General features: G+C 39.6%; 1 protein-coding gene and 1 long non-coding RNA gene across 5 annotated transcripts in view; both read left to right on the top strand.

Moving 5' to 3' along the window:
• cadm2a (cell adhesion molecule 2a) overlaps positions 1–24,417 on the top strand; it is a 380,897-nt gene that overhangs the window by 258,168 nt on the left and 98,312 nt on the right. For 2 of the 4 annotated variants that reach the window (XM_083568236.1, XM_083568238.1), the window contains exon 2: positions 20,604–20,630. The exons of the other annotated variants lie outside the window; for them this stretch is intronic. In XM_083568236.1, coding sequence (XP_083424362.1) covers positions 20,604–20,630 — 27 coding nt within the window. The remainder of the gene's footprint in view (positions 1–20,603; positions 20,631–24,417) is intronic. 4 annotated transcript variants of the gene reach the window in all.
• Positions 1,949–4,410, top strand: LOC310740968. The gene is made up of 2 exons (XR_014537802.1): positions 1,949–3,404; positions 3,588–4,410. It is a non-coding gene; the product is annotated as an uncharacterized lncRNA (long non-coding RNA).

The following is a 24,417-nucleotide window of genomic DNA, read 5'->3' on the forward strand; positions in this document are numbered from 1 at the left end:
ATACAACTAAGCAGTTGAGGGTTATAGGCCTTGCTTATGGGCCCAGCAGTGGCCACTTGGTGGAGCTTGGATTTGAGTTTATGACCTCCCATTCAAAGACCAACACCTTGACCACTGGCCTACCAATTCCCCCATGTTTTTGTTTCACTAATTAGACCAGGGGGAATAAATCTAAAAATCAATTTATAAATAAAATACTGCATTTATTGCATTTGTTAGACATCCTTAATCAGAGCTACTCAAAATGTTTGCATTTTCACAAATGAGCAATTGAGGTTAAAGGGCCTTGTTTAAAGACCCAGCTGTGGCTGGGGATTTAAGGCTGGGATTTGAGCTTATGACCTTTCTATCAAAACACCGACACCTTAACCACTGACCCACCGGACCCCTTCCCCCATGTCTTTGGTTTGCTAATAAGACTAGAGGGGATACATCCTCAAAAAATGTAACTGGTTTATGATCATATTTTGCTAAACAGATTTACATGCTTTCTGGAATCCAGATGTATCAATGAGGATTGAACACAACCTTCCGCTCATCATTATAAACAATGAGTTTTAGAAATAAGTTTAGAAATAGGTTAATGCAACCCCTAATGTTTGGTGTGATAGAAGAGTGTCTGCAAGAGTGAAAGGGAAAGTTTATAGGTCTGTGGTGAGACCTGCGATGTTGTATGGTTTAGAGACAGTGGCATTGAGTAAAAGACAGGAGGTGGAGCTGGAGGTAGCAGAGCTGAAGATGTTGAGGTTTTCATTTGGAGTGACGACGATGGACTGGATTAGAAATTAATTTGTTAGAGGGACAGCGCATGTAGGACGTTTTGGAGACAAGGTGAGGGAGGCGAGATTGAGATGGTTTGGACATGTGCAGAGGAAGGACATGCGGTATATCAGTAGAAGAATGCTGAGGATAGACCTGCCAGGAAGGAGGAAAAGAGGAAGGCCAAGGAGGAGGTTTCTGGATGTGGTGAGGGAAGACATGCAGGTAGTTGGTTTGAAAGAGGCAGATGTAGAGGACAGGGGGGTATGGAGACGGATGATCCGCTGTGGCGACCCCTAATTGGAGAAGCCGAAAGAAGAAGAAGAAGAAGAAGAAGAAGAAGAAGAAGAATCCTTAATGTTTGTTAGGCGTACAATTAATAATAATAATAATAATAATAATAGTTTCCAGTAAAAGCTGTATATATATATATATATATATATATATATATATATATATATATATATATATATATATATATATATATACATACACACACACACACACACACACACACACACACCAAATTACACAGTGTTTCTGAAAACACTGAAATGAAATCAAAGCGTTACATCAAAGTAGTCATGATTTGATGATTTGTCATCATTATACAGTTCTAGAAAAAAATATGTTCCTTTAAACAGACTACTGTAAACAGTGTGTAAACACGGCCCCGGAGACTCATATATTTTACAGTGAAGTGGCGGCTTTCTGGAAAGCATTTGTTTATTTAACTGATGAACAAGCTGGTGTCGTGAGCATACGCAAGCGTAATCGCTTTAAGGGGAGTAAATCAAATATTCTCGATTAAATGAAAACCAAATATAACAGTGTCGCTTGGTTATGTGAGACGATGGGGCAGATTTGGCAAGATCTAATAACGATTGTTCTGGAGAAGCTTATTGAAATGGGCTGGATTAGATTTATAAACCCATTTGCATTCAGATGGCCTTTGATTGTTTATTAAGAAATGAATTGCAGTCTCATGGCACGATGCAGAAATGCCCTTGTGAAACCATGAGCCCTTTCTGCCGAGTTTCATTTGTTTAGAAAAAACTTGTTAGATCATTGATTTATTGGGGACATAAGAGCAGGGTTGGTTTGCAGAGAAGTACTTGACGTATTCATTGATCAAAGTATGCAGAATGCATTTATAACGCATTGTTTTCTCTGAACACCAAACCATTTATTTATTTTATTATTTCTTTTTTTTTGGTACGAACCCCAAATCGATAACCTCAATAGGCTGCCATCCTTTTTATGTTGTTTGCACAATGTGTGCTTAGTATATCTACTGACGGTTTCTCCTCTGAAGGCATTTTGTGAAAAAAATAAAAATAATAGTGTAAATAATGTACCTGCTTTGCATTAGATTCACGTATACTGTGCACTACCCCAGTAACTGGCGCCGGTGTGCTATTGAAGTGCCCGTGGGTGTCCGTAAATTTGTGCGCGACATGCAATAGCGGCAACATAAAAGGAGTTTATATTGAAAGAGCAGTAAAGTCATTAATAGCCAGATGGATGGTTTATACGGCTGTTGCCAGGTTGTACAAAGAGAAGCGATAGGCTTGACTGCTTGCAGAGGTCATGCGCCAGTGAACTCACAGCAACAAAAAAAAATGCTATATACACTCAATAAAAATGGATAGAAGACACAAAATGGGTACGACGACGCAGATAAGGAATTGAGAAGAGTTTCTGTACGATCTTAGATCTTGAAGATCTGTTTTAAACCCACCGTTTCACTGGATTTTCTTTATAGTGACGTGTTTTTCTTAGTGTTAAAAAAACCAACAACTCAGGTTTATTTTAATGCACATATTTAATGTTATTATCATTATTATTATTATTATTATTATTATTATTATTATTATTATTATTACTATTGTTATTATAGTATTTAATTTGCGAGGACCTGTTTGGTGCTTATTGCCTGTTATTATGGTAATGTGAGTTATTATGCTTCGTTATTTCGCTAGTCCCTGTATGACCCTGTGTTGGGAGACATTTATTTAGCTTTTTATATTTAAGCAGTCTCCAGTCACGGCAATGTTTTTAGTCCAGTATTTACAGTCCATAGAACTCTTTATTTCTCTGATTAATTTTAGTAAAAAATTTCAAAGAAGAGATGTGAAAAAGGGGCTCATGAGAAATTGCTTGTAACTGTTCTAACATTAATGATAAAAGGACGTAATTACGTTTTAAATGTATCTGTAAATGGATTAAAAAGTATGATGTTATTCGTTCATAAATTAAAATGTGGGATGATTGCTGAATTGATGTGTATGAAAGGATCAACTTGTCATGAACTTGCTGCACGAACATCATTATGAACTCCACTACCTCCACTGTTCAAAAAACATTCTGCAAAATCGTCTTTTCCTGGCATTTCGCCTGTTGGGTGTCGACAGAGTGACGTCACTTGCCGATAAAAAAAAAACAAAAAAAACGGGCAATGATATAGTCCCACCTCTGGCACTTGATTGACAGCTTTCCGTGCTTTTAAAGTTTAGATGCAAATGGAATTGCAGAAAAAGTAATAAAAAAGCGAACGCTATTTAAATATGACATGGTCATATCTCATAAGACACGGGAAATACAGTAGCAAATAGACTTTGCTTTTCCATTTAAAATTTGGAACGGTTTTAAAATGAAAGATTTGGGGCTGGGGCAGGAACCAACCCCAGCCACTCTGAGTGCCGGTCCCAAGCACGGATAAATGGGGAGGGTTGCGTTAGGAAGGGCATCCAGCGTAAAAACGTGCCAAATCAAACATGCAGATGATCCGCTGTGGCAAACCCCTAACGGGAGAAGCCGAAATAAAGTTTTAATGAAAGATTTGCAATTTATTAGCGTTTAGATTACGGCGCAATTTATGTGTCTACATATGGAAAACGCTATTACGAATACAATTTTGAACTTTTTCCGGAAATATCATTCTGTAAAGGTGCTGTAAGGGGAATAAAGCACTTTGGGGCAGTAACAGCATTAAGACTGTGTCTGGTTGTCAGAAATGATCCCCCTTCATGCCAAACACGACATGGCAGCTCGAGGAGAGCGAGCCGATGTGCAGCGCTAGTGGACTTCTGCGTTTCAGAGATTATCCCCTCCGTGCTCCATGACGCCGGCTTACAACGCCGCGGTGTACTTCAGTGTTTCAGCGTTCACATAAGCCATGTGTCGTTCGTGTTGTTTTATGTTATTGCACCCCACCCCCCCTGTCATTTGTCATTTCCTTCATGTGTCCTTTTGTTCTCAGTTGTTTTTGATTTACCCTGTAATTAGTTTGTGTTTAAATGCCCCTGTGTGTGCGTTAAAAAGCTCCGTTCGGTTCAGTTGCATTGTACAGATTCATTTTGTTGTTTTTGTTTTGCTATCATAGTGTTCCACATTTTATATTTTTGCATGTCGCTTTGGATTTGTATGTCTGTCTTAATAAAACGTTTGCACTCTGCACTTAGAGGTGGAACGTAACCAATTACATTTATTCGCATTACTGTAATTAAAAAAAAAATTTTTTTTTTTGCTTCTAATTTTGTAAGGATTTTTTCAAATCTTTAGATTTACTTTTAAGTCTGTTTTGTTTGATTGTACTTAACTATAGTTTGAATCATATCCATCACCAAATTAAAAAATAGTAGATAAAAATCATGCCTGGAAACTACTGCACTGACTGGTTGATAGGCAGAGAACAAACGCTCTAAACGTTCTAAAAATGAAGACGGGAAAATGCGAAATGCCATCGAGTCAAAAGTTGCTCAATGCGTGGGCTCACTGTCTAAATTTTGGATCTGCGTTTGCAAATTCTCTCATTGTCTTATATGATTTTATTTCATAATAACAGGAGATTTTCTTTGCTGTAAAAGTGCATAACTCACATTAGACTCAATGATTTACTGTTTCTTTTTTTGGTGATGATCTTTAATGTTTAAAGGTGTTCTTGCAATTAAAAACAAATAGTTTGAAATTTACATCCACTTGCCCTTTTTTGAACTACACTAGAATCCCTTATCTTACCCCCCCCACCCCCCATCCCCCACTGTTGAAAAGGAACTCTTTAAATGCTTATTTTAGTAAATTTTACTAGAATATTTTTAATTACCGTAATTTCCGGACTATAAAGCGGACCCATATATAAGCCGCACCCACTAAATTTTACAAATATTTTAATTTTTAACATAAATAAGCCGCACCTGTCTATAAGCAGCAGGTGTCTACACTAATGTACTTTACACAGGCTTTAACGAAAGACGTTCCTTTAGGAGCATAGCAGTATTTTGGGAACAGCCTGCCAGAAGCGAGCTCTCCCTTCACCCAGACTCAACGCGTTACAACGGCTTGTATCTAAACAGTAGCCGACCAAGAAAGTCATTGTTCACTGTCTTCCTCCTTCCTTTCACAACTATTTCTCTCGGGTGTTTATCTTTTGGCATCGTCGTGCGTTAAAAAATCCCCGATGGAAGTTTTTTCTCCCGATGCCGTGCAGCTCAGAACACAGGTGAGGTGCGTTTTTTCGTTTCCGTTCGGAAATTTCATTGGAAAAAACCCAGGAAAAAATCATAAATTAACCGCTTCGTTGTTTAAGTCAGCGGGGTTCAAAACGTGGAAAAAAAGTAGCAGCTTATAGTCCGAAAAATACGGTAACTACTTTTTACTTTTAATTAATTAGACATTTAGACTGGTAGCTTTACTTGTAATTAAATAAACCTTAATTGAAGTAACAGTACTTTTACTTGCGTCTAATTTAAACTCCTAAACTCTTTCCACCTCTGCCTGCACTTGCATCCGCTTTCACTGAGTGCAAAATGTAGTGCAAAACGGGACACTTGTTAAAAACACGTTGAGTCAAGTACATACTGGCTTTTTAAATTAGAGCAAATCTATTGTTATTATTAATATGTCATTAAAGCAGATGAACAAACATGCGGATCATGAATACGGATGATCCGCTGTGGCGACCCCTAATGGGAGAAGCCGAAAGAAAGTTTTTAATTAAAGCAAATGAAGCATTGATAAAAAAAAAAAAAAAAAAAAAGGTGAATATATATCCGGTAAATGACCATGATTGTTTTCGTATGACCGTGATTGTACAAATAACCTCGTCTTCATTTACTTAATTAAATCAAATTTAATTTAGAAGAATACATGGCCTAGAGATCGAGCAAATTTCTTTTTCACACAACAATTTGTCAGTAAATATAATCAGCCTTCTTACACATTAGTCTCGTGCCTGAAAGCTGCATTTAGCTGACATGCATCTAATGATGTTTTCATAATGACGGCCACTTAAATGAGCAGCTCCACCCTCAGACAGATTACAATCCAGAAAAGTGATTTCTGACAGTTTCATCAAAGTTAATTATGAAAATCACAATCAGATAGACACAATGCGCTGCGTTTTACTCTGTATGATTATGTTTATGTACGATGACTACAATAGCCCGTTATTAAAGAATTACAAGTGCCAGAAGCTTTGCTACGAAATGCAGGACTGATTTAAAACAATAACGATTATCTCCCGTCGCTCTATGCCTTGTTCGTTACACCATTTGTAAAAACACAATAAGGGCTAATTGTGGCAGCTGCAGTTTGATTACCAGCTTATTGTGGGGTTTTTAACATGAAGTCCAATTGGGAGTTGGTAGCTTAGTGGGAATGGACTTTGCATCCAAAGGTCATGAATTCAAATCACAGCCACACCAAGCTGCCACTCTTGGGCCCCTAAGCAAGGCCCTAAACCCCATAGCTGCTCGGTTGTATGAATGAGATCGCTCTGGAAAAGGACATTTACCAAATGCTACAAATGTCAATTCATAGCATTTGGTTAATAATTTCCATTTCAAAATGGAAATTAAGCTTTTAGGATGTAGGTATGTCATGTAATGAGAGCCATGTTCGGTTATTTTCCGTGTTTTTGCCAGCAGGTGCAACTAAAACACTTGCAGTGAAGTGAATTTGGGTCTGTAAGAGGAAGAGTCCAACAGAGCCGACTTTAATCTCTCGTTCCCCGAGCGTACAGTGAAGGAGCTTTGACATTTGTGGTGTTTACAAGAAAATAACTCGCATTAACCTGGATTTACGGAGCATTTCACAATGATCTGGAGACCATTTATGCACACTATACATACACTCGTATCTCCACGGAGTGTGTGTGTGTTAGAGAGAAAGATTGGAACAGAGGACGAGACTCTAAGGCAAAGAGGAACAGATGCAAACAGACAGAAAAAGAAAGAGAATATTTATGAATGCCGTGTTAAATTAGACAGCAAGCCAACATGAGATGCAGTGAATGTGCAGCAGGATAAACACATCAGCTCACATTTCGGTAGCGTGAGGTGTGAGGGTTTTTCTTTTTTAGCCTCTCTGCCTTTTTTTTTTTTTTTTTTTTTTGCATACGCTTTATTGTACCTTCACCCAGCCATTACTGTGTTTATCAGGTTTTGGCATAAAGTAGTGCTCTGAGTGTGGGTGTGTAGGTGTGTGTGTGTGTTTTCCATTGCAGAATGACGAGCAGCTTTTTTTGCTTCCAGCACTGGTTATTAATGGTGTAGGTTGTGTTTTTCTAAAGTGGGACGTGTTTTCCGGACTGATAGCACAAATGGTGAAGGCTCTCTCTGTGTCATATCTGTGTGTGATCCATGCATGTTATTGTCTCATTTAGCAAGCGGGCTTAGACTCCTGCCCCCGCACGAGCACCGAGCTAATGAGCCTGAAGCGTTGGTTCATCCTGATTTTATTATTTTTTTATTTCATTTGATTGTATGCTATTTATTTTCCCGCACACGCTTCGTTGCTGTAGCGGAGAGACAAAGACACAGAGAGAGCGAGTGCTCTCAGCAATGCTAGTCAAATGACTATTGTAAAACAGCATATTGAGTCAGGTCTTATTGTCACACCTGGGATTGATCCCAGGTGTTCGGGATGAGCCCGATTGCACTGAGCCTCGTGCGGGCGGAGCGACCACCCCTGAGGAGAGCCGGAAGGGAAACACGGACACAGCAGGACCCAGGACCCAGGACCGGAACACTTCCCAACGCTGCGGCCAGTAACAGAGCAAAACCCCTGGCATCGACCGGAGACGGAGAGACGTCACCTACGGGGACCAGGAGCGGTGTACATTTCAGCACCGCGGCCCGAAGTGGAGCGAAACCCCCGGCATCGACTGAAGACGGAGAGACGTCTCCTACGGGGGCCAGGAGCTGCACGAGGCACTCAGGGGAGGCTGGAGGCAGAGCAACGCCCTCAGTGGAAGCCGGAGGCGGAGGAATGCCTTCGGCCGAGACCGGATGGAGGAGGACGTCCACCACGGAGACCTGGGGCTGACCGACGACATCCAGGAGGGCCGGGAACGGAGCCCCTGGCGGACCACCGAGGCGGAGCCACCTCCACGGCGGGGAACCGGAACTGGACGGTGCCTTCGGTGCCGACTGGAGGTTGGAGGTCGTCCCCGGCAGAGTCGGGAGGTCCTGAAGCGGAACAGAGCCGTTTTGGATGGCCTGGAGCACGGCGGAGATCCCCTGGAGAACCTGAGGCGGAGCGGAGCTTTCCTGGAGGTCTCGAAGCAGGGCGGAGATCTCTATGAGATTTAGGTGCGGAACCGTGCTCTTGGAGGTGGAGGTGAGGAGATGGAGATCAGCCGTGACCATCCCGAGTTCCCTGGTGAGAAGCTGGAGGAACCGGGTGCACGAGCCGAACTCACCACCATTAGCATCCCACAGCTCTACAGCGATTGAGAGCCATTTCCCCGTTAGAAGAGACGTGACCCACGCGACCCTGGCTCTCTCCGTCGGGAAACGGGACGGATTCGTCTCCATATACTTTCTCACGCTCCGTACAAATTCGCCCCATTCATGTCTGTTGCCCGAGAAGCGGTTTGGGAGATCCGTGACGTCATCGGAGAGGTGTGGCGCCGCCGAACATGACCGCGAGCCGGCCGCGAGCTTCCGGGTTTTCCTGGAGGCGGGACTTGGCTGCTTCGGCATCGCGGCCGAGCGAACCCGCCCACCGAGGTGCGATTCGCGCCGGGAACACGGCGTTAGTCTGATCATGTCGCCTCCTCCTTCTTTGTTTCTCTTTCGTTTTAGTCCTTTTCGTTAGGTCGGTTATTCTGTCACGCGGCGAACACGGAGGCGGAGGCAGAAGTAGAAGCCGGCATCTTTATTAAATGAAGAAGGCAGAGCCAAAACAAAACACCCGCAGAGCGGGATAAAACCGGCAAAAGGCAGTTCCTTGGGTAATATCCGCGGTGAGGCGTGGAGGAAGCGCAACGCGGAGGCAGCGACGGAGAGGCGTCGGAAATCCGAGGTGCGCTGGGGAAGAAAGCCGTCACCGTGGGGAAAGCGGGAATCCGGGAACAGAAGGTGCGTAGCGGGAAAGGCTGACGCGGAGAAACACCACCGGGAACCTGCACAGACACACACACGAGCATAACCACGTACATGTAATAACCGACAACCCGTGTGTGTGTGTGTGAGGGAGTTTTATAGGTGGCCTGGGATTGATCCCAGGTGTTCGGGATGAGCCCGATTGCACTGAGCCTCGTGCGGGCGGGGCATGCACGAGAACCGGAGCGAGGTGCGGCCGGGAATCCCGGGTTATGACAGCCTCCGCAGGGGGCGTGGCAGGGGGATTCCTGACACTTATTGCCTCAGCTCTCCCACTGAGGCTTTGAGAGACCTAGAGCAATAGTTTCCCCCACCACACACCTCTTCATACAGTAGTACAAGTTAAGGGTGCTTTTTTGAAACATTTAAGCAACAAGGCGAAGTAGCGAGGAGATGGAATATTGCGGCGAAGCATTAAAAAGTGCACTAATACCCACACAGGGAAGTGTGAATAATTGGATGGCGATGCAGCTTTTTTGTTGTTTTGTCTGCCACTAAACTCCACCAATAAATTATAAAGTTAAAGTGCAGACTGCGAGTGCCTGCTTTAATGTGGGCGTCTGTACATCCAACCATGAACCGTGTAGAAATTACAGCCTTTTTACACATAGTCCTCCAATTTCAGGGAGTGGTGAGTAATTGGGCACTTGTTTCTGCTCTGTTGTTTCTTCGCCATCTGTGTGCCGTCACGTCATTAGTTCACGCACAACAGAGCTAAATAAGGTCCACGGTTTATTCTGGATGGAGCAATTGCATCTGCTGTTGTTGTTGCTCAACTTGAGCACCGAGTAAGTTTCAGTAAAATAGGAGGGGGAGAAATAAACAAAAATCGCTGACTTAACGTTTAAACAGGAAAGAAACTCTGTACACCTGCTTATTTGTGCTTTTATTAACCTTAGATTAACCTTAGATTTTTAAAAAGTAAAAAACTTTTTTTTTGCAAATCTTTAACTATCATCTATACAGTTGGTGGAAACGTTCGTTGCTCATGGCTGAGAGGAGTGATGTGGTTTTTTACTATTGTAAATCGTTGTGAATTCTGTGATGCTTTCCAAATCATGAAAATGTGGCAAATGTTATGAATATGAATCTATTCATTAATAAATATAATTATGTAATTAACAAATTTTAAATAATAAATATAACAGCGCTTTCCGTGCACGTGCAGTCTCGTGTAAAAAACAAACAGCACGTGGTATCAGTGATTCACCTCTAGAGGCCGCTCTCGTTACGACTGCGGATCAGAAGCTGGAAAAACTATCAATATGGATTTTTTTCCGATAGCCGATAGTTCCAGCAATCAACTATTGGTGCCGCAAAACTGATTAATCGGTTGACTTCTAAAACATAAAACTCCATGTAAAATAGTACTGAACTTCATTACATTTATTAAAGTACTGAGTCATGAACATGTGCTAAATAAATATGAATAATTAATACAGCTTATTATAATATTAAGAATTTATAAATTAGAATTTATCAATATAATAGTACTCTCTATGCGCCTTACTCTCTTCAGGCAGTATGCGCTCTCCGTGCAGCGTGCAGTCTCACCAGGGCCGCTGGAAGTCATTTTGAACAGGGGGTGCTGTGAATTTTTTTAATTTATTTTTTTGGACAAAAAACCTATGAGCCTATGGGCCTATTTAGAATACATTTTAAAAATAAATACATAGGGCTGTGACGATGGCAGTTTTTTTTTACCACCACGGTGGTAATGGACCAAATACCGGCGGTGTTGCGGTGGTTGGGGGGTTGTTTTAAAATAAATAAATAAAAAACAAAGAAACAACACACTAAAGCCTGTAAAGCATTGAAATAAATATCAGTAAATACTGGTAACTTACATAATATAATAAAGTTGAATCCATTTTAAAAAACAACAACAACAAAAAAACAGTTTTATATTTCCACACAAAGACGCGTTATAGCCTCCCGCTCTGCGCTTTGAGAGGGATGTGGAACACGAGCAGGAAAGAGACCACCGATCTCTTTTTCTGATATCTTCATGTTGTTGTAAAAGGTACAAAGAGCTAATTTTATCTTTCACAAGGGCAAGGCATTTAGGCTATGTTTGCGCGCTGCCAGAGAAAGCCAAACTAAATCACCCGCGCGTGTGAAACACGCTTTACAAATGAACTTGACGCGATCATATGTCTAATTAATAACAAGCACAAACTGTAGGCTATTAAAAAGAATTTGACTTACAAGTAAAAATGTAGGCTATCTGTACAGCGTTTTTTCTACTTTACCACAGTAAAGAATACGAAAATAATCGACCTAAAAGCGAACAAAGGAAGAAACGTTTAATCCACTTTGGAAATGGGTGAGATGCGAAAAAAGAGATTCCATGCAGGGATGAGACACTATTTTTGAATATTCGATTAGTTGATTTAATTATAGAATATCTAATGTTCTAATGTCTGTTGTGCGATCATTCTCTAAAATTAAATTTCCATGTTCTGGTGCTGTAACCAGAGGGTGACGCTGCCAATAACACACATAACAGCTGTCACAAAGAACCGGCAAAAGTAATGATTATGAATCTGTCAAATATAGCAAGGAGACATTTGAATTGTTTATTAATAAAGTGTTTTTTTTTTGTGTGTCAGTGTCGGGCTGCAAAGATGAAGTTGATGATGCTCACTCGTCATCTTCGCAGTGAACGCGCCTATAGAGAGAAATGCACACTTAATACGGAATACATAATAAGCATATGCTAGTCGGTTTATTTTCGTTTTAAATTGTTTTGTTTAAAAGTAGACAATTCAAGCTTTCTATATAGAAAAACTTATGGAATCTTTTTATCATTTCCTAAAATATTCATAAGGAATTTATAAATTGTGCAAAATATTTTTAATAGGCCTACATTTAAAAAAAATATTTCTCTCGCCAATAGGGGGTGCTGCAGCACCCCCAGCACCCCCACTTCCTGCGGCCATGAGTCTCACGTGTCAACAGCACCAGTGGCATCGGTGATTCGCCTCTCAGCTGCAACTCTGGTAAACTATCAGTATAGATTTTTGCCGATAGCAGATAGTTTGTGCCATCAACTATCAGTGCCGATTAATCAGTCGACGAATTGGTAGACTTCTATATACCATACAGTCTTCCTGTCTGCCTGAACCAGTACTGGATGTAAAAATTTCAGAGACAGCTATGTAAGAAAATCCCAGGAGATTTTTTTTGTCTGTCTGGTACAAACAACTAAAGTCAAAAGTCACATTTACTCCCTATTCTGATGTTTGATGATCAGCTAAAGCTCTTGATTTGTACTTGTATGATTTCATGGATTATGCTGCTAGTATTTGATTGTCTGATTAATTAATTACATAAATAAGCAGGTGAACAGGTGTCGCTATTAACATGGTTTATATAGTAATATTCATTCATTTTCACTCTGCTATTATGTCTAAGGTTAAACATTGTTCTCTGTTTCTTTATCTACGTACTCTATGATGAACTCTCCTCATAGGCTTTAAAAATTCAGCTGTTTTTGTTTCCACTGAGTGACAACAGTATGTGGCCTGTTTTTAGTCGATTTATTGTTTATGAATCAGCAGTAGCTTAATGGAGTCAGAGTGCAGTGGAGGGTTTCTCTTTCTCGCTGCAGGACAAGTGAATCAGCATCAGAGGCAGAGCGGAGTGAAGTCAACATGATGGTCTGAGTCACCCGGGTTCTGCACCGGAGTTTTGGAGTTGTGGGTGTGTGAATAGCATAGCATGGACAGGATTTTATGTGCACAGAAATGCGTATAAATCATATGTATAATTCATACAAGCTATGACACAGAGACACACAGATGCATTTATTTATTATTTCAGGACTTTCAGGATCTCATAAAAATGATCTTTTTGAACCTGATTGTGCTGGTCTTTTTGTCACTGACCTTTTTTGACCGAATTACACCCTTATATTTTATATATATATATATATATATATATATATATATATATATATATATATATATATATATATATATATATTGTATGAGGACAGTGTGACGGCAGTGAAGTGTGCAGTAGGTACGACAGACTGGTTCAGGGTGAAGGTTGGACTGCATCAAGGATCGGCCCTGAGCCCTTTCCTGTTTGCAGTGGTGATGGACAGGTTGACGGACGAGGTCAGACAGGAGTCTCCCTGGACTATGATGTTTGCAGATGATATTGTGATTTGTGGTGAGAGTAGAGAGCAGGTTGAGAAGAGCCTGGAGAGGTGGAGATATGCGCTTGAGAGAAGGGGAATGAAAGTCAGTAGGAGTAAGACATAGTACATGTGTGTGAATGAGAGGGAGGGCAGTGGAGTGATGCGGTTGCAGGGAGAAGAGGTGGAGAAGGTGGAGGAGTTCAGGTACCTGGGGTCAACAGTGCAAAGTAATGGAGAGTGTGTTAGAGAAGTAAAGAAAAGAGTGCAGGCAGGGTGGAGTGGGTGGAGAAGAGTGACAGGAGTGATTTGTGATAGTAGGGTATCTGCAAGAATGAAAGGGAAAGTTTATAGGACTGTGGTGAGACCTGCGATGTTGTATGGATTAGAGACAGTGGCATTGAGTAAAAGACAGGAGATGGAGCTGGAGGTAGCAGAGCTGAAGGTGTTAAGGTTTTCGTTGGGAGTGACGAGGATGGACAAGATTAGAAATGAGTTTATTAGAGGGACAGCACATGTAGGATGTTTTGGTGACAAGGTGAGGGAGGCAAAATTGAGATGGTTTGGACATGTGCAGAGAAGGGACACGAATTATATTGGTAGAAAAATGCTGAAGATGGAGCCACCAGGTAGGAGGAAAAGAGAAAGGCCAAGGAGGAGGTTCATGGATGTGGTGAGGGAAGACATGCAGGTAGTTGGTGTGAAAGAGGCAGATGTAGAGGACAGGGTGGTATGGAGACGGATGATCCGCTGTGGCGACCCCTAATGGGAGCAGCCGAAAGAAGAAGAAGAAGAAGAAGAAGAAGAAGAAGATATATATATATATATATATATATATATATATATATATATATATATATATATATATATATATATATATAAAATACTGCAAAAACTCTACTATTTAAACTTCCCAGATGTATACAGACTGTTATTAAAAGAATATTTAAAGAATAGCCAAAAAAAATACATCGCCCTGTGGCTGACTTTTTTGAGATGTGTTTTGCCAACAAATTCAAAATTAACTTACATTTCCTTAACATTTGCTTTCTATATTCCATTGTGTATAAAATATGCGTTCATGAGATTTGCAAATCATTGCATTCTGTTCATATTTACATTTAACACAGCGTATCAACGTTTTTTGGAATCAGGGTTGTATATAAATTCAGTTAGTTAGATAGATAGATAGATAGATAGATGGATGGATGGATGGATGGATGGATGGATGGATGGATGGATGGATGGATGGATGGATGGATGGATGGATGGATGGATGGATGGATGGATGGAAGGAAAGAAAGAAAGAAAGAAAGAAAGAAAGAAAGAAAGAAAGAAAGAAAGAAAGAAAGAAAGAAAGAAAGAAAGAAAGAAAGAAGCCGAGGCTATTTCCAGCATTCCCACACCAAAGTTTATCTTCACTTCTGTGGTCAGTGGGTCATTTGTAAATGCATGCTTAATATATCTCCCTGTGTAAGTATACTTTCTCTATCTAGGAAGTCTCTATCTAGGAAGTCTCTATCTAGGAAGTTTGCTTCAGTGGATTTTAATTTACACTTCTCAGAAGTTGTCACCTATGGTACTGTAGGTCCTCACCTCTTGATCTAAGCATAACAGCACATCAATAATAGAAGCCGAGTGAATAATTTAATCCAACATCAGCCCCAGGTGATGTAGGAAAGTGTCAGGGTGATCTACAAGAAAGCTTTGTCACCTCGTTGCTATAGGGTTCACACGGACCTTCTCTCTGACATTTACCTCTACCTTACTCTTTTCCTTACTATCCTATCTCCTCGTGCGTTTCTTCCCTCCTTACCTCCGGCGCTCTATCATCGGCCTCGCGTCTCAAATGAGCTTCCTCTCTCATCAGTCCTCCTTCAGCTTGCTTTCTCTTCTGACTGTCATTTTATTTTTTCTCTGTTTCCTTTACCTGCTCCACAGCCGGTATTATGTAGGGCCGATGTTTAACCTAAGCCTGGTGAATGATGATGTACAGTAGGATTTTAGGGAAATATGTGTTAATACTTTTATTTGCATGTTAAATACATAATGCATTTATATTACATTAATATATAAATCATTTATAATTTCAATCAATGCAGAATTATTATTTATAGCTTATGGCAAAAAGGTTTAAACCAAAACTAATGACAACTCTCAATAATAATATTAATAATAATAAATTATAGATTTTATCATATATTATTATAAACTATAGTTATATTGATGTTATTATTGTATTTCTTTTTATTATTATTATCCACCAAGTTGCCACTGTTGAGGCCTTAAACAAGGCCCTTAACCCTCAACTGCTCAGTTGTATAATTAATATAATTGTTAAAAATTGTTAAACTTTCTTTCGGCTTCTCTCGTTAGGGGTCGCCACAGCGGACCATCCGCATGTTTGATTTGATTTGTTTTTTACGCTGGATGCCCCTACTAACGCAACCCTCACCATTTATCCGGGCTTGGGACCGGCACTAAGAGTGGCTGGGGTTGGTTCTCTGACCGAGGATCGAACCCGGGCCGGTGAGAGCGCTGCATCCTAACCACTAGACCACCAATTGTTAATTGTTAAAAAGTTGCTCTGGAAAAAATGCATCTCCCAAGTGCCATAAATGTAACGTTAATGTATTATAAGTAGGTAGAGCAAGAGCACAAGTCATAGAAGCTTTACAATGTGCTTCATAATAGATAATAAATTATATACATTATTTTTTTGTTTTGCTTTGTTTTAATTTAAGGGCATTCATTTTGCTGTCACATGATATTCATAAATAAGTGATGTTGTATTTGAATGCTGTTACATGTTCAACTGAACAGCATTTACTCCCAGTGTACATACACTAACCAGCCACTTTAATAGGAACACCTAAAGACCTGCTCATTCAAGCCATTATCCAGTGACCATTTTCTGTACTTTAGTACGAAAACCCTGCTGCATTATTAATTCAGCTCAATTCTATAGCGCTTTTCACAATGGACATTGTTTTAAATAAGCTTTACAGAATGGTGTAAAAGTACTGATCTATGAGAACTATATTCAAGTAATTTTTTCAATTCAATGTCCCATTCTCCGCATCATACCTTCTTAAGGAAAGAGTCTGCATTGTTCAAGGCACACAATGAGAGAAGGCGCTGTGGAGTTATGACTGGTGTTGCGACAGGTTATCATGGAACATAATTTTACGTATTCACTTAAACTAGGGGGGGTAGTAAGTAAGGAGGTGAAAATTCTTTGCTACAGTTCGCCACTGCCAAAACAGCCAGTCATGGCAGCAGCACAATGCATAACATCACACAGATACAGGTCAAGAGCCTCAGTTAATCAAAGATCTCATGGGAAAATGCATCAAACTACACTACATCAAACCTTACTGAGATCACCATTTAATGTAAACACTGTGACTGCTCTGTGTGTAAATGAACTATTCGTTCATTTTGAATGAGTCTTTAATGTGACTGAGAAAAAATTAGTCACTTTAAATATTATATATATACTGTATAGGGTCCCTGGTGGTCTAATGGTTAGGATGCAGCGATTTCACCGCTGCGGCCGGGGTATAATCACCGGTCAGGGAACCAACCCCAGATAAATGGGGAGTGTTGTGTTAGGAAGGGCATCCAGCGTAAAAGCATGTGCCAAATCAAACATGCGGATGATCCTCTGTGACGACCCCTAATGGAAGAAGCCGAAAAAAAATCATATATATATACTGTATATACAGTACAGACCAAAAGTTTGGACACACCTTCTCATTCAAAGAGTTTTCTTTATTTTTATGACTATGAAAATTGTAGATTCACACTGAAGGCATCAAAACTATGAATGAACACGTGGAATTATATATGGAATTATATACGTAACAAAAAAGTGTGAAACAACTAAAAAATGTCATATTCTAGGTTCTTCAAAGTAGCCACCTTTTGCTTTCATTACTGCTTTACACACTCTTGGCATTCTCTTGATGAGCTTCAAGAGGTATTCACCTGAAATGGTCTTCCAACAGTCTTGAAGGAGTTCCCCGAGAGATGCTTGGCACTTGTTGGCCCTTTTGCCTTCACTCTGCGGTCCAGCTCACCCCTAAAACCATCTTGATTGGGTTCAGGCCCGGTGACTGTGGAGGCCAGGTCATCTGGCGCAGCACCCCATCACTCTCCTTCTTGGTCAAATAGCCCTTGATGCCTTCAGTGTGACTCTACAATTTTCATAGTCATGAAAATAAAGAAAACTCTTTGAATGAGAAGGTGTGTCCAAACTTGCGGTGCGTCCAATCTGTACTGTATATATATATACACATTTAAATTACTGGAACAATAGTCAGGGTTTGTGTATGTAGAGCACGATTCAGTAAATAGTACTAAGTCACTTAAATAATCTGATGACTGCATGAAAACTGGTTTGTGGGCAGGTGAATGTCGGGGTTAGAGACGTAATGCTGCCTCAAAACTTTTTAATACTTTGCAGACAAAAGTAGAGACACAAAATAACTGCCAAGATTAGGTTACAGCTTACGCCAGTCACGAAAGGTTAAGCCATAAAGTTCTTATCATAAGTACCTATTCTCATATCAGATCCTGGTCTGTACTGATTAGCTAAATGCAGCGCTTGTTTTATAGCTGCTACGTGCCTTTTCCAGCAGCTGGTTAGCAAGTGAGAAGAAGCAGGTCGGACATATAGACAGACTGACTCACATCTTTAATCAGACAGAGTGTCAGTGGATTTGAAGACTTGATTGTATTCTGTTTGACTTTTTGCTTCATTCTCCAGCTATAGTCTGCTCTTGTTTTTTTTCTCCTTTTATTTCATTTACTTTTATTTATTAATGCAAAAACTGAAGGAACTCATCGTTAATTTAAAGATATTAGCGCAATTCCTGACTCAAAAAGAGGTCTTTCTCGGCACAGACAGCCCAAGCCCTGTCCTGTTCAAGGAAGATTTTAACCCCTTTAATAAAGTTAGCGCTTCAAGCTGGCATGCGTATCATAAAGTCCGGTTCAACGCACTCCACGCGAGGGGGATCTTTTCTGACACGTACAGTACAGTCTTTCTTATTTACAGCATGCTAGGCGGATAGAATGACCTTGCTAACATTCAAAAACCTGTAGCATGGTAATTAATAAGCTAAAGCAACACTATAAGTCAAGTCAAAAAGCTTTTATTGTCATTTCAACCATATACATCTGACACAGTACACAGTGAAATGAGATGTTTCTCCAGAGCCCTGGTGCTACATAAGACAACATAGAGCTAATGCACTTCACACATCATAGAGCTACAGAACAGAACACAAAGCTAAAGACTAAAGTAAGTAAATAAATACATCTTATACAGTATACTATTGTACTGTTCTACTTTATCACCTTTATCAGTTTTAAGCTTAAAGTAGTGTGACAGTCACGTATTCACATCGTTTTTGTTTTCTGCCAAGCAGAATGGGAAAATGATTAGCAGGACTCTTCCTGTGGTACTGACTAAGATTCTTCACGCACTGTGGTTTACAAAATTGGTAGCTCTATTGGTATTCATCCAGGGTGCCAGTCCACATGGTGAGAAGAATCTCATTAGAACACGTGTGTGTGTGTGTTCACATGTCAGCGATTAAAAACTCTGTGTGAGATGAAGACATACAAGTACAATAAAGAAATGTACAATTACAATTAATACTGATATATTTTAGAAGAGGACTCTATTTTGTTAAAGGAAGAGCAAGTAAATGATCTTCACAGCTTCACAGTGGTGGACGAAGTACACAAACCATGTACTTGAAGTAGTTAAAGTAGAGATACACAAAAATATTACTCCAGGAAAAGGAAAAGTGCTCCTTTTAAACTTTCATGTGAGTAAAAGTACAAAAGTATTTAGATTAATTACCCCAAGTGCTATAAATTATTATTTCTATAAATGTTCCTATTATCATTTTTGTATCAAGACTCTTTGCTTAATCAGCACAGTTTATGACTCTAATGCTACTCTCAGCACGGCAATCTATTAATAGAATGATATTAATGAGTCAAACACTAATTAAAATCTATTAAAAATCAGCCCAAAATGTTTTTCAATTTCAATTACTTTGTTGCTGTCCACTATTGATACTTTATATTCCAAGTTTGGGAACTGACTAGGCAGAGTAAATATATTCTTTCTATTTTTTTTTTAATTAGGTTGCTAATATAGCCCATTGTGTTTGTGTCCTTTTGACTTTGAAGGCTTCTGCCTGACTAGTGTGTTTATTCTCTCTAGCTATGTTCAACCAGAACGATCAAGAATAGATCTTAAAGAGCCTGATGAATAAGATGAAGTCAATCTTAATATAAAATACATTTCTACTAGGAAAAGATGTACAATTGTTAAAAGGCACCCTTTCCCCATTTGTAATGATTTACCGGTGCTTTTGTGTTTGGTCCGCTGTTCGTGGAGCAACTCGTGAATGACAATTTGCATCGTCTTCATACTGACATTGTGGACGGTTTGAAGTCTGGGCTACGAAAAAAAAAAAAAAAATAAAAAAAATAAAAAAATGCCAGGCAAACAAATCAAAAGATCAAATGGCATAATTATGTTAATGTTTACTCAGCCATGTTTTCCCATGAAGCCATCAAAGACATGCAGCGCATCGCTAATTGGGGCAGCTCAAGCGGAGTGTTGTTTGTGATCAATAGTCAATCAGGAGCTAATAGCACAGCTGAGCATTGCTGTTTGCCTGCGCTGTCACGCCCTTTTCCACAAAGGCAATCTGACACTGCAACTCGTATCCCGTACAGCCGCCAAAAAAACATTTCACAGTGACCAAGCTACGCTGAAAACTGTTTAAGCAGTGGAACAGCTGATCTGGTGTCTTTTTTGTTGTTTACATAAAAGACGATGTGTTTTTTTTTTTTTTTCACCGGAAGACTTCCATTAAATGAAATCATATGCAGTCACGACAATAAATGTGAATGAGGGCAAAGCTGGGAAAAATACATATAATAGATAAACAGATAAATAGATGGATGGATGGATGGATGGATGGATGGATGGATGGATGGATCGATGGATCGATCGATCGATCGATCGATCGATCGATCGATCGATAGATAGATAGATAGATAGATAGATAGATAGATAGATAGATAGATAGATAGATAGATAGATAGATAGATAGATAGATATTTTTTTGGGAAAACAATGCATAGTATGTTAGATGGCTGGTGTTTGAGTGTAGCTTACTCTAACCAATTGTTTTCTCCTCTTTTCTCTTCCTTCCATTTTTTTTCCCTCACCCATTCTCACCCTCCCCTCCCTCCCCAATGTTTGTGCTCTGCTTTTCCAGCGGCGGCAACGAAAAACAAAGTGAAAGGTGAGTGGAATGCTCCATCTTTTCAGCTCCTTGATTAATGGGGGGACACCGTTCCCAATAAACTGTGTAGCGATAACTCGCTTATCTTTTCTACAAGCCTGCCAGACGCTGCCTTCTCCTCCCACAGAGACCAGCGAGACGAGTGCAATTCACTACCAAAAGTTCCTTGCAGCTATCCATTCTGTTTGTCATCCCTCTCCTTCTCTGCTTTTCTTTCTGTTCATCATCACTTCCACTCTGCGTTGTACCTTACACTACTTAGCACCTCCGAGCTTCACTTTTTGGCAAAAGCAGTACATTCAAGAGCTGACTGTATTCACGGTGTTATCATTTACCGCAATGTGAATCTTGGTTTTTATATCATTTCCAGATTTGTTTATTTGCTGCCAGGTCGCTTCATCATCTTAGCTTTCCTTTGTTACATGAACAAAGGAGTAGCTGTCATCTTTTTTTTTTTTAAACCTAGTGGTGAGAAGTACACCTGTCAAACCCCTCAGTGGTCCCACTGCAGAACAGGACAAGTTTCTGAATGTGGAGCAAGATGGTGAATATAAAAAAAAAATAAAAAAATTGGAAGAAAAAAAGAAAGGCAATGCCAAGTAATAAAAAGATCTCACTGAAAATGCAAAAAAGTGATACTTTCTGTTAATAACTCAGACCTGTGATGCAGACGAGTGGGTGCAAGTGATAAGAATATTTTCATGTATCCAAACATACCAGTTCTCTGATGGATTTTCTATCTATAAAGAAAACATGAAACATGTGACACACAATATTCTTATAACCTAATATTATAACCAACAGTAAATAGTGTGATACATTCTGGTGATGTGGGCCATTAATAATCAGTGTTATGCATTCTGCCAGTCTTTATGTTATAATGTCATAATGTTCTGCCTGATCGGTGTATAATGGTAATATATTGAGCTTTCAAGTCAGTTGTCATGACATATTAAAATAAACCATCTTTATGTGAAATAATTCTGTCACCACTGGCTTCATATCTGATAATGATATTGGCACTTTCTTCTTTGTCTACTCGTACCCAAACATTGTCAAAAATACTGTTATTACTGGATGTTTTTTGTTTTGCACACCATTCTGTGTAAATTGTAGAGACTTTTGGGCATGATTGCATGAACCGTTATGCAGCCACATGAATGGCTGATTAAACATTTGCATTAGTTAAACAGATGTGCAAAGTTTCCAAATAAATTTTCATATAAAGATTGGAATTGATTAATTAATGGTATGCTCTCAATCTCTTCATCATGGCACCTGTTAGAAGATGAGATATATTAGGCAGCAAGTGAACATTTTGTTCTCAATGTTGACGTTGTAGGAGCAGGAAAAATGGGCCAAATTGTGATGGATAGACGACTGGGTCAGAGCAACTCCAGAACTACAACTCTGTTCCCGGTCTGCATGAAGTTATGCCTGATCGGTGTATAATAATCCCTTGCCATACTGGATTAAATTTAAATAGAGTCTTTGAATGATTTCCTAGTTTACAGGTGCTCTTTTGTGACTTTACAACTCCAAGGGTCAGTTTTTTACACACTGTTTTTCTCCTGATTTGATCGATTTAGTCTTGTTCATGATTTACTATGCAGATGTTGCCTCCTGTTGGAAAGAAAATAGTTCAATTGCTGTTACAGGCTATAGTCAGTCTTGTGTATGTGTATAAGTGACCCTCCCTCATTTATTGAATACTTCCTGAGTCATGAAAGGAAAAATGCATCCTTCTCATATACTACATAATTTATTTTATTCCAAATTGCTTGAATGCCATGTTGTAAATGGAGAGTGGTTTTAACTCATGATGTATCCGGGTTCATAGAAAATAAATCTTCTAGAAACTCATTGCTCCTGTGGTAATATTATTGCTGCCAAGACATAGAAAAAAAACGTATTACCGAGTAATCTGATCCATATAGGGTTGTAGTCGTATGTAGTGGTGATGTGGCATGTCAAGCATTTATTCATCCATACATTCATTTATTTTTGTATTTTTTTACTGTTTGTTTTTTCCTGGTCAGGGTCATGGGGTTAATAAGAGCATATGTTTGGAACACTTGGTGTAAAGGTGGGAATTAAGTATGAAGACACACATGAACATACTAGTTCACATTAGCAGCACTTTCGAGTTAAAGATCCATTTACCAGCATGTTTTTGAGAGGTAGGAGGAAACTGGAGAACTCAGAGCAATCCCACACGGATACTTTCATAAAGGAAGGAGTAACCGTCATCTCCTTGAAAACCGAGTGGTAAGAAATACGCCTGTCAAACCCCTCAGTGGCCCCACTGCGAAACAGGAAAAAAGTTCTGAATGTGGAGGAGTATGGTGAATTTCACCAAAGTGCCCAGAGCTGTGAGGTGGCTGTGCTTACTCACTGTTCCGCCGTGCCACATGTCAACCAAAAACTCACTCGTTATTAATGTCAGCTGTTTTTTTTTTTCTTTTTTTTCAAGTTAAGGTTACTTTTTCCAAATGCTAAGCTCAGGAAGCGCTGCAGAGCAACTTCTCAAGGTGCTCACCTTCTCATTCGTTCTTCTCCAATTAGTCATACATGGCAAGAAATGTCACACAATACCCATCTGTTATAGAGTTATAACGTGCAATATTAAAAGGGTCCTGAAACTGCTTGTTTTGGGCGTTTCGTGGACTGAAAATAAAAGCTATGCATATAAATAGACATTTAAAACTACGTTCGATATAGTGGGAATACTTTACATTGAGATTCTCTTAACTGACCTCGTTTGAACAATTTAGCTGACATGTCCCAGCCATGACCATCAGCATTAAGTTTAGAGGTCGACTGGTAGTGAATTTTACCGATAGCTAGGTGGGATCGTACTTATCGATAACCGATCGATGTACTGAACTTAACAAAAAAAAAAAACAGTACTGAATCATGAAAATGAAATAAATATGAATATATTAATTAATAATAATTATGTAATTAACAAATTCAAAATAATAATAAATATATTATAGCGCTCCCCCTGCAGTGCGCAGTCTCCCGTGTAAAAAGAAACAGCACGTGGCATCAGGGATTCGCCCCTAGAGGCCACTCTTGTAATGACAGCAATAGATGCAAGCCGGAAAAACTATCGGTATGGATTTTTGAAAATAGCCATTAGTTTGAGCAATCAACTATTGATGCCAATTAATCACCAAAATTTATTGACCTCTAATGAAGACAGTACGTTAATACACACTACAGTACTTTAACAGTGAGCGATGTATTATAACATCTGAACACATTTGATATGTCAAAATTTATTTGCCTTTAAAAAACCCTTTGTATTGCTTATGATGCTTATAGTGTACAATATTCAGAACAGATTTCACTGTTACACAGCAGGACACACAGTAGTCCATTATACAGTTATACATGCACCTCTTTTTATAAAATGCACATACACACAAGAAAAAGATACCACGAAGTGAGCAATAATCAAAGCAGAATTCCTTCAGGCTCTGAGGCAGGTTCTTCAGCCATATTAAACGGTTAGGGTTTTCATGCTGTTGCCATTTGCATGATAAAATGCTGCACAGGTGATGGCTTTCTGGCAAAGCTAGGCTTGTGCAGTCTTGTTTTGAAAAGGTTACCCTGACTTTCTTTTTTAAATGACTACATTGGTAATAGCCATAGCTTTTGTAATGGTGATGACAAAAGCACAAAGTGGAGCAATGCCATGTCTGATTAGCTTTTATTTTTGTTCAAATAGACCTCTATGGGCTCCTATTTGTTCATTTGTCATGCATGAATCAAAGCAAAA

The sequence above is a fragment of the Silurus aristotelis genome, assembly GCF_946808225.1.
Source record: "Silurus aristotelis genome assembly, chromosome: 18".
NCBI lineage: Eukaryota > Metazoa > Chordata > Actinopteri > Siluriformes > Siluridae > Silurus > Silurus aristotelis.